This window comes from Lycium ferocissimum, chromosome 7 (assembly GCF_029784015.1).
Source record: "Lycium ferocissimum isolate CSIRO_LF1 chromosome 7, AGI_CSIRO_Lferr_CH_V1, whole genome shotgun sequence".
Taxonomy (NCBI): Eukaryota; Viridiplantae; Streptophyta; class Magnoliopsida; order Solanales; family Solanaceae; genus Lycium; species Lycium ferocissimum.
This window is the reverse complement of record NC_081348.1, coordinates 17,890,431-17,901,726: the sequence shown is the minus strand read 5'-3', so window position 1 is coordinate 17,901,726 and position 11,296 is coordinate 17,890,431. Positions and strand designations below refer to the sequence as shown.

Here is an 11,296-nt window from a genome sequence, read left to right as displayed (position 1 = left end):
CTTCAACTCTTGAGAGAAGATGATATTTAAGATTGGAATGCGAAATCCGACATCCGAATCTTCGTCTTCGTCGGGGGAGTGAAAATACGCGTTGTACTCTTTTTTCCCTTAATCAAGTTTTGTCGTTGGGTTTTCTTGGTAAGGTTTTTAATGAGGCAATTCAGCGTATTACTAGATATGTGTACTCTAAACGAGGTGGTTTTTCCCAATAAGGTTTTTAACGATGCACATCATCTATGGACATCCAAGAGGGGAGTGTTATGAAATTATGAATGTCCATTTCTCAAATATAATGCTCCTTCCACCATGTTAATGGTTCTTCTTTTTCTTCCACCATGTTAATGGCTCTCATTTTCTTCCACCATTTCATATATTAAATACATATGTATTACTATAAATAGAGGCATAAATTTTCATATGAGATGCACTTGTAATACATCTTGGAAGAACAATAAATCTCTCTCTTTGTCACTCTATTTCTATGGTTTTCATCCTTTAATATTGTGACTCTTTTAGCTTCATTTTATAACACGACTATATTTTTAGGAGAGTAGTTTTATTAAGGCAAAAGTCATAAATAGCCCCCTAAACTTTGCCACATTTTTCAGGTACCTAGCAAGTTGCTTTTATCGTGGGTACCTAAATCGGTCAAATTCGATCATATTGGGTACCTTTTGCCTACGTGGCGCCTACATTAGCGTGATTGGAATCGGTCCACTTTTTTGTTGGGAGCGTGGACAGCCCTTTTTTTCCTTAATTTTTTTTTTCTTGATTAAATTTTTACCTCTTTTAAATAAAATTTAATGAGTAAATAAATAAAAAATAACCCACCTGCCCCGCCGCCCCCGCCCGTCTGTCCCCTGACCCCACCCCAACCCTTCCCTTTCGCCCACTCCACTGTATACCCTTCTCCTTTCGCCACCCCGTACGTTCTCCTCTTTCTTATTCTTCTTCTTCCTTTTTTTGTTTTTTTTTCCTCTTCTTCTTCTTCTCCACTGTACGTTCTCCTCTTCTTCTTCCTTTTTTTTTTTTTTTTTTTTTTTTCTCTTTTCTTCTTCTTCTTCTTCATTATAACACTTCATTTGTTTTAATTATTTATATAAAATTAATTTGTGAATTGGATGTTATTTCTTACCACCATTTTTTTTGTCCTTTTTAGATCTAAAAAGTAACATTACCATCTTATTCACCGAAAAAAATGGGGATTCACCATTACTATGACTTTTTTTTTTTTATCTCACCTTTCATTGGTTAACTTATTTAAAGGTTGGTGGGTCTTATAAAGACATTGATAGACCCAAATAAAAGAAGAAAAGGGGAATAAATTATTGGTGGGGTGGGGGGATGGCGGTTGGGGGGGGGGGAGCCATTGGTGGTGTGGCGGCCAGTTGGTGGGTGGGGGGGGGTTGTATAATTTATTTTTTAATTATTATTATGGACCCCACCCACGTGTCATGTTTTCATTTGACAAAGTTGCCACGTCATGGAGAGTGTAATACATTCTCTAATTTTCGCTGATTATTGTGAAAAAGATCCCCAATGAGATCAAATTTGGACTGGTTTAGGTACCCGATAGGTATAACCTCAGTTTAGGTACCCCAGAGGAAAATGTGGCAAAGTTTAGGGGGCTATCTATGACTTTTGCCTTTTATTAATCTTGAGTTAATTTTTTATATTTTTCGTATAAACATTTGATATTCAAATTTACACCAATTAATTCAGATTTACAAGGTAATGATCAGAAAAACTTATTTTTGCATTCACGTAATTAAATAATAATCATTGTCGTGGAGTTCCATATTGGAAGTGAAACTCCATGACATACTTGTGAAATTTGAGACTATGTGACGGTTGTTATTTTTTAATTACATGGGCAAAAAGTGGCCAGTGGACGCTATTTTTAATTAAGATTCAAGTCATCGAGGGTCCATAAAAGGGGAAGCCCTCACTATCAAGAGTTTCTCAATTCTTGAGCCTCTCGAAGCAGCTTTAATTAAGAAAGAAAGAGATCTTATTCATCTCACCACATCCCTCGATAGTGTTTTTATATCATCCATTTTAGCTCGATTGTTAACAAATGTTTTCAATGTTTCATTTTATATGAATTTTTTATTTGACAAAGTTTGAAAGAAATTATTTTTGATGCTAGATGTATATAATAATGCAAAATTGTATTAAATATGTCATGTTATCGTTGTTCCTCTAATAGACTATATCTTTAACGGTAAATTAGAATGTTAAAATTAAAAGTCTTAGATATATAAAATGGTGTTAATCTTTACGGAATGGAATAAATTGAGTATTGCTTTATATACACATACTTACATATCTATATTATGTTTGAAATTTTTTGGCCTGATAGATTTTTCTTTTTTTGGTCAAAGAACAAAGTACATAAATGGAGAAAACTAAGCACAACAATAGTAAGCAAAACGGACAATGTCAATTTAGATGCATCACAATAGACCGTTTAACATCTGCATCACAATAGACCGTTTAACATCGTCGAATAATTATGTTGGTAAAATCATCGACAACAAATATCATATTATAATTTACAAATAATCTTTAACAAAGGTTAATACATTAAAATTGTTTTTAAAATGGGAAGGGAAGCAGGGAAGGGGTTTTAGAAATTTCACACTAGTTCCCTACTTTTTTTTTTGGTTTCACATTACTTGAAAATGTTGTTTTAGAAATTTCACACTCTATGGTTTCACATATAGGGCCCTCTATCTCACAAGCAAATATATGTGCCATCAAAATTAGTTAATTGGAAACTTCATGAGAGAAAAGAGAAGGGACTGATTACTTTTAGAGTCTGTTTGGAAAGCCACCTGGTAATTGGAATTGGTGTAATTACTAGGGTAGTAATTAAATAGTTTAGTAATTACATAGTATTGTAATTACAACGATCTGTTTGTTTATCATCACGTAATTACAGTATAATTACAAGCGTCTTTGTTTGGTTGCACAAGTGTAATTACACAGTTAGCTTAATTTAAAAATAAAATTTAATTATCAAAAAATTAAAATTAATATTTGAAAAATATTTGCTTTTATAAATGATATTAAATTATGTTTTAACAACACATTATTTCTTGAAAATATATTAATTAATAATCATATATTTGTAACTAATATTGTAAAAGATTATTGATATATTTTTTTTCAAATTAATAATAAGTTAGTTTTAATTAATTATAAAAATTAAAAGTAGCCTTTTTGCGAGAGCATCATGGATTGGATGTTTGAAAAAAAAATTAAAATATAATCCCATAACATTATTCAAATGTTTGACAAGAAAAAAAATCTATCAATCGTAAGTGAAAAAAAATCTATCAATCGTAAGTGAAAAATAAACAGCATGTGATATGAAATAACAAGTCAATAGTACTAAAGCAAATAAATTAAAATCGAAAATATAACCTAAATTCAAAATCCAAAAAAAAAAAAAGTTTAAGATAATATTCTTATGTCAAATTCCAACATTACATAATTAAGCTCCAACTTAACTTAAGTAAATATAATGTAAAAGAAAAGGAGAAAGTATAAATCTATAATCTCAGTCACAACGAAATTTTACTTTAATAACAACACTTATTATATGTCAAGTTTGTTAATGACTCATACTTAGCGTAATTTTAAAAATTAGAATAACAATACAGTTATGCTAAATGAATAAAATAAAAAAACAAAAAAATATGAGCAATTACATGGAATCACAAGAAGTAAAGGTTGGGAATGAGGAAAAAAGGAAATGAACGATCAATAATATAAAAAGAAAAATATATTTTAAAAGTAAAAATAATAATAATAATAAATTTAAAAAGAAAAGAAATTTAAAAAATTATAAAAAAAAAAAAAAAAATTTAAAAAATTATAAAAAAAAATATATAAAAAAACTAAAAAATAACCAACACCTGCATGTTTCTTCTCTTTAAAATAATTAAGCATCATTAGGCAGTTAAGACGAGAAAGAAATTGTTAATTTTACTCAAACTTGTGGACTGTAGTTTAAGTTTTGCCCTCGTTTAATGAATTTGTACAGAAATGGCCATTTGGTGGCTACAACACATGCACGTCTGTAAAGCTCGTGAATAATTGAACACATGAAATTTCTGCCAATTCGACAAGATTTGTGAACGATTTAGCAAGATTTGAGAATGTGAATTGTACCAATTAAAGTTATAGCGCATCCGTCATAACATGTGAACAATTAAGAAAAGATAAGTTTTGTCAATCTAACCAGACTATGGAACAATTTAACAAAACAAGATAATGAAGATTGTAATAAAGTTAAAATGCACCCGTCAGAACTTGTTGAAGCGTGATTTTCCATCCTTCGGAGTGTGTAGCGTCTAGGCCATTTTGCACAAATCCTTAAACAGGACCAAAAGTTAAACAGTGGGCATTAAATGATCATATTTCTGTAAATCATCCTTATTTTATGAATGTAGAAAGAAATCAGAATTATTTCACACTCAACCTAAGCTGGTAATCACTAATCACTACATTTACTTCAACTTAAACACTTGATATTTTCTTTACAGATATTTTATAAATGCACGGTTCTGGTCCCTAGGGGTGTTCATAGTCCGATTTGACTCGGTTTTTGGATAAAATCAAACCAAACTAATTAAGTTGATTTTTTCTAATATTCAAACCAAACCAAACCCTTATAGTATAAATTCTATCGGTTTTGGTTTTGTCGTTTTTATCGGTTTGGTTCGATTTTTTCGGATTTTAAGAATGTATTAATACAAGAACCTTTGAATCAAATGGTAACTAAATACGGCTTTGATCGTGATCCATTCAAATCTAAGAATCTTCTTAATTAATTCATTAACTTTATTTAGGTATAGGCCTATGGCTATGGGTATATATAGAAATTACAGAAACATAACATCTACTTTTCACGATTCCAGTTACCTCCCCACATACAGTCTTTTGATATTAAGCAGCCCTTTCGGAATTTTTGTTATCTAGACTCATTATATTGTGTCTATGAAGCATTGAGAAGAAAGCACAGAAGTTAAAACAGAAGATGATAAACAGAAAGACAAAGTCATCTACCAAATCTTTTTACATTTCAATTGTCATTTTCTTCCCTTTAATTTGTTACGGATAAAATGCTAGCTTATTAGTAGTAATTAAGATGACATGTAAATGAGGAAACCGTAAAATTGAATAAGGGGAAAATTCTATTTGCAAATTTCTTTTTATTTTACCTTAAACTTAAATGGGCCACACTTTTCTTTCTAATTATTTGAATTTGTATTGGACTTGGAATGAGCACTAATTTTGATGAAGACGTGTGTATATATATAATATTTTAAATATGTATGTATCTATCGGTTTGGTTCGGTTTTGATTCGGGTTTTTTTGGTTTAACACCAAACCAAACCAAATGTTATCGATTTTTTAAAATTTAAAACCAAATCAAGTCAAACTAAGTCGGTTTTCAATTTATTAAGTCTCGGTTTATCAGTTCGGATCATTTTTTCGGTCTCATTTGAACACCCCTACTGGTCCCTATATCTTATACTATGTTGTTTGTACTTACCATAACTTAATTATGCAATACACAGTGTAGGGGTATACATGGACCGGGTTGGTTCAGATTTTTTAAACACCAAACCAATAAAATTCGGATTTTTCAACCTCGGGTTTTCTCGGGTTTTTTGATTTTTTTTCCGGCATAGTCTTGATACAAAACATATACACTTTTACTTCAAATATTTCTTTAGTCCCAGTAAGATACAACTATATAATTAAGGTGTTTCTTAAGAAAATAACACAAAATGTGAGAAGAGTGATGACATTGTATTAAAATATTCAACAAAAAATAATAAAATTGGTTAAAATAAATATTACTAATTAATAAGCCATAAAGAAAATGACCATAATTTAAAAATACTAAGTCATGCTAAAAGAAGTACGGCTAACAAGTATTAGTTACATGATAAAGAAAAAAAAAACCTAAGTTATTTATTTTCACTCTCTAAACCAATTATGCAAAACTAACAAATAGATATCCAACATTATTGTCATTCTTAGTAGTGAATTGAATTTCTTTTGTTAGCATTAGTGTTGAATTGGTTTTGGTTTGGACTTTATTTGAGTTACTAACATCCATAGAATATAAAACTTATTGACATTCAAAATTCTAAGTTCAAATTTGAATAATATGATAATAGATAAAAAAAAACTAATAAAAAAATTTAAGAAATATTTATAAATTACATTACAAATAAATATTTTTATGTATAAAATATTTTAAAAATTGAATACATGTAACGTCAGGTTGGTTTGGTTCGGTTTGACTTTTTTTAGCTAAAACCAAACCAATTATGATCGAGTTTTTTTTTTTTTCAATACCAAACCACTAGTCGAGTTTTTTTTTCGGTTTGGCTCGATTTATAGATTTGGTGTGGTTTACTTTGTACACCCCTAACACAGAGCATTCAATTGTTAGATTCTTAAGTCTTAATCTTAATTAAAACGGAAAAGGCTCAACTATGCCATCGAACTATCGAAAATGGCTCATTTATGCCACTTGTCAATAGTTTGGCTCATTTATGCCATCGAACTATAGGAAATGACTCATTTATGCCATCGAACTATAGAAAATGGCTCATTTATGCCACTCATCAATAGTTTGACTCATTTATGCCATCGTCTGTTATCAAAATGACTCATCCATGCCATATTTCATTAAAGCTAATTTTACAATACCATATATGACACGTGGCCTCCAACTAGATTATGGTTGTGGGTGGGCAGGGTGTATGGATCGAATTTTTTTTTAATTTGATATTTAAAATTGAACTGGTTTAATTAAACGACATAGACCTCTAATTGGAGGCCACGTATCATATCTTGTATTATAAAATCGGCGTTAATGAAAAATAGCATGGATGAGTCATTTTGGTAATGAGTAATAGCATAAATGAGTCAAACTATTGATGAGTGGCATAAATGAGTCATTTCCTATAATTCGATGGCATAAATGAGCCAAACTATTGACGAATGACATAAATGAGTCATTTTCGATAGTTTAATGGCATATTTGAGCCTTTTCCGTAATTAAAATAAACTAATTGACACTAATGACTCTAGTAAATTCATTCATATGACATGACATTTGAGAAATAGCATGCACTTAAATCTTAATCAAATCTTTGACGATGTGACCTTTTTTTGCTATATCCCCTTTTCTTGTTCTTTTGTCTTCTCTCTTTTAAGCTAGCTTTCTTTTTGATACAGTTCATTGATTTCTCTATTGATGAAATAAAATAACAAGCAAGAGATACAACACTCATTTTCATTTCCCTACCTTACCCTATCTCCACCCCCTCCACCCCACCCAACCTCATTTTTTTTTCTCTCTTAATTTTCTGTAGACTCACGTTTATTGTGGATACCCTTCAAGAAGTGTTGTTTGGGTTTGTGAAAACTCCAATAAACTCACTTTCCCATATTTTTCTCATATCATAAATCTCTCTTTCAAGAAAAAGTTCCCAAAACAAATAAAGAGTTGCAGCTGCAAACACAGATAATATTTTCCATCTGTTTCTTGTTTCCACTGACCTCTTTCTTGGTGAATGTTTCACAAAAAAAAGACACAATCTTTGGAAGCTAAATAAGATAAATTTTTGTCAAAGCATGAATGGCCTTACACATACAGAACCAGAGTTTTCTGAATTTGTTGAAGTTGATCCAACTGGTAGATATGGCAGAGTATGTTCTCTTTCTTTTTATGTGTCTTTGTCTTAATAACCAAAAAGAACAATACCAACTGTCAGTTTTTTCACTCTATTAAAGTATTGAGCTTGATGTTTTGTTCTTTTCTCTTTTTTTGGTGCAGTACAATGAAATTCTTGGAAAAGGAGCTTCAAAGACTGTGTATGAATCAAAACTCATCTCTTTTTTACCTTGTAAAAATTGGGTATTTACTAGATCTACTAGACACCCATTTTGGTATTTGGTCCAAATGTTGCATCTTTACTGTGGGGTTATAGAAATGGGATGTTTCAAGATTTGGGTATTTTTTTCCTCCAATTTTTTGGATAAAGGATGAAACTTCTAGGTGGATCATTCTGATTTGTTTGGTTTGTATCTAATGATTTATGCAGTTATAGAGCATTTGATGAATATGAAGGGATTGAAGTTGCTTGGAACCAAGTGAAGCTTTATGATTTCTTACAAAGTCCTGAAGATCTTGAAAGGCTCTACTGTGAAATTCATTTGCTCAAGACTTTGAAGCACAAAAGTATCATGACTTTCTATACTTCTTGGGTGGATCCTGCTAATAGGAACATCAATTTTGTCACTGAAATGTTCACTTCTGGAACTCTTAGACAGTGAGTTCTTAATTTTCTATTCATCTTCTTATTCACTTTATTGGCATTTGATTTCATACTATTGCTAAATCTGGATCTCCTCCACCACCCTCAAATCATTGATTTTTTTTGTTTATGGGATTTGATAGGTATAGACAGAAGCATAAAAGAGTCAATATTAGAGCAGTAAAGCGCTGGTGTAGACAGATCTTGGATGGACTTCTTTATCTTCATAGCCATGATCCCCCTGTTATCCATAGAGATCTTAAGTGTGATAACATATTTATCAATGGAAACCAAGGAGAAGTTAAACTTGGAGATCTTGGCCTTGCTGCTATTCTGCGAAAATCACACGCTGCTCATTGTGTTGGTATACTTCTTACACTGATTTTAGTCCCTTTAAACTTAGATGTTTGAAATGTATGATCAACTTGGAAACTGGTTTGCTCAAATGTTTATCGGTCTGTAATGATCAGGAACGCCTGAGTTCATGGCACCAGAAGTATACGAGGAGGAATACAATGAATTAGTTGACATATATTCTTTTGGGATGTGCATATTAGAAATGGTTACTTTTGAGTACCCATATAGTGAGTGCACCCATCCTGCTCAGATCTACAAGAAAGTGATGTCTGTAAGTACTTATATCTTTTGTACCCCCATTGTCCTTCCCTTTCTGTTGTGGTCCTCCCAATTGATTTCATCAACTTTTTAGGGGAAAAAACCAGACGCCTTGTACCAAGTGAAGGATCCTGAGATACGTCAATTCGTTGAAAAATGCTTGGCCACCGTGTCTCTAAGGCTCTCAGCAAAAGAGCTTCTGGATGACCCTTTTCTCCAAATTGATGATAATGAATCAGATATAAGACCTACAGAGTCCAGGAGAGAACTAGATTATATGAACCCTCTGCTAAGGAAGCCTGGTCGTGGACTAGATTATGATAGAAAATCTTTTCGTAATGGCGCCTACAATGGATACTGCAACGATTATGGTTTTGATGATCCGAATGAATGGGCATCTGATCCAAATGAATATGAGCAAACTGGAATTGAACTTTTCGAGTATAACGATGATGATCACGACGAACATTCCGCAGATTTGGATATAACTATCAAAGGGAAGAGAAGAGAAGATGGTAGCATCTTTTTAAGACTTAGAATTGCAGACAAAGAAGGTAAGCAGCAATATTTTAGTTTCTTGAACTTATTGTTTATGCTTATCATGAGCTGAAAATTCGTGTCTTTGCAGACCGTATCAGGAATATATATTTCCCATTTGATGTTGAATATGATACAGCATTAACTGTTGCAACTGAAATGGTGTCCGAATTGGATATAACTGATCAGGATGTTACAAAAATAGCCGATATGATTGATGGTGAGATTTCCAAATTAGAACCCGACTGGAAGCCAGGGCCAGGAATAGAAGAAACCCCTCGCTTTGCAAATTCTGCTAGTTTCTGTCGCAACTGTTCGTCCAACAATTCCTCTATTGGTTCGTTCATGAATTTCCTGTCAAAAAATCCAGCTGCTCAAAATTTGCAGCTAGCGGAATGCAATGGATGTGCTGCTACACATGGTCGGTTTGAAGAGGTTACGTATCAATCTAACAGTCCTCGGCCTATTATTTCGACTTATTCTGATGAACCAACATCATCAAGCCATATTAATGGTGTCCATTACAATTTGTTCAAAATGAATGGTTTCCATCATACAGAGATTTGGGATCGGCATGAAAGCTTCGAATGCAGTTCGGTGGGATCTGAGGAGAGTCATTCCCTTGAAGAAGGTGAGAAATTGGATCACGACCATTCAACAGAAGGTCAGAAAGAGTCAGGTGCAAAAAGTTTAGTCAGATCTTTATCGAATCCCCGTTCTTTAGGTGAAATTCCTGCATCTAATGAAATATCTGAGTATGAGCACTTGATTGAGCAGGAAATGAGATGGCTCAAAGCGAACTACCAGATAAAATTAAGGGAGCTAAAAGATCAACACTTAGGACTTCCACCAAAAGCTTCAAAGCCTCCTACAGGTTCCTCTAAGAGGAAAAAGAAGAAGACAAAGAATAGGACTTCATGTCTTGAAACTCTGCTAAAATCTTCTGATTGTGGTAAGACCATTAGTTCAGAATCAAATGGACTTGTCACTAATAGCTGCCCCATTTCGGTATCCCAAAGGGCCCGAAAATGTGAGGCGATCAAAGGTTCCCCAAACGTCAGGGACATGGTTAGTACTGCAAAGAGTTTCTTCACCAGAACATTGCTTCCAAATTCACTTCACAGAACAACATCCTTACCAGTCGATGCTGTTGATATATAGCTCTTATAAGAAACTCCATTTTCTTGTTTTCACAAGCACTTCATACAATAGTAGAGGCTGTAAAATTGTCTTGTTATCTATGAGGTTAGTTTATGAGGCATCCCATTTCACCCCTTTTCTCTTCCCTTGTTAAATTTCCCCACCCCACCCCCTGCCTTTTCCACTTTTGGGGTTTGCCTATATAATATTCTTGAATAGAAAAATTATGAATGATAGTGAGCTGTGACAGGCAAATTATGAGTGTAATTATTGAGGCTTTAGAGGGTTTCTCCAAGTGAGATATCCATCCTTTCTTGATCTGTACATGACTTGGTTCAAATTCTTGAGTTGTATGTACAATAATAGCATTATCCTTTTACCTTAAAATTGCCAAATAAGTGCAATCTATTTGTCTTCTCCTTATTGGTGCCTTTATTTTAAGTTGAAAGGGTCACTTGAAGTGCATTATTTTCTGCAAGAGCTGACTATTTTTTAGTATGTCAGTTATTTGCTGGCCAATGAGAGCTTTTATTGAGAATTCTTATGTTTGCCTATTGCATCCTCAACTTTGATGTCCCGTGTCAATGATAGAAGGTTGGTTTTAACATGTGAAATTATTGCTCTATGTCCCACCCTCATCATGCCTCATCTAA

The 11,296-nt window shown here is 32.7% G+C and overlaps 1 protein-coding gene across 1 annotated transcript; it reads left to right on the top strand.

Moving 5' to 3' along the window:
- The first annotated feature begins 7,286 nt into the window (after positions 1 to 7,286).
- Positions 7,287 to 11,062, top strand: LOC132063591 (probable serine/threonine-protein kinase WNK9). Its single transcript, XM_059456208.1, has 7 exons — positions 7,287 to 7,743; positions 7,871 to 7,908; positions 8,139 to 8,366; positions 8,495 to 8,715; positions 8,822 to 8,979; positions 9,061 to 9,520; positions 9,595 to 11,062. Exons 1-7 carry the CDS (start codon positions 7,669 to 7,671, stop codon positions 10,662 to 10,664), a joined length of 2,250 nt encoding a protein of 749 aa, XP_059312191.1. The 5' UTR covers positions 7,287 to 7,668; the 3' UTR covers positions 10,665 to 11,062.
- The last annotated feature ends 234 nt before the right edge of the window (positions 11,063 to 11,296 follow it).

Coding starts and splice junctions, on each gene's coding strand:
- LOC132063591 (XM_059456208.1), top strand. CDS start 7,669: ATGAATGGCCTTACACATACAGAACCAGAGTTTTCTGAATTTGTTGAA. Junction 7,909..8,138: donor AAAGGAGCTTCAAAGACTGT/GTATGAATCAAA, acceptor TGATTTATGCAG/TTATAGAGCATTTGATGAAT. Junction 8,716..8,821: donor ACACGCTGCTCATTGTGTTG/GTATACTTCTTA, acceptor TGTAATGATCAG/GAACGCCTGAGTTCATGGCA.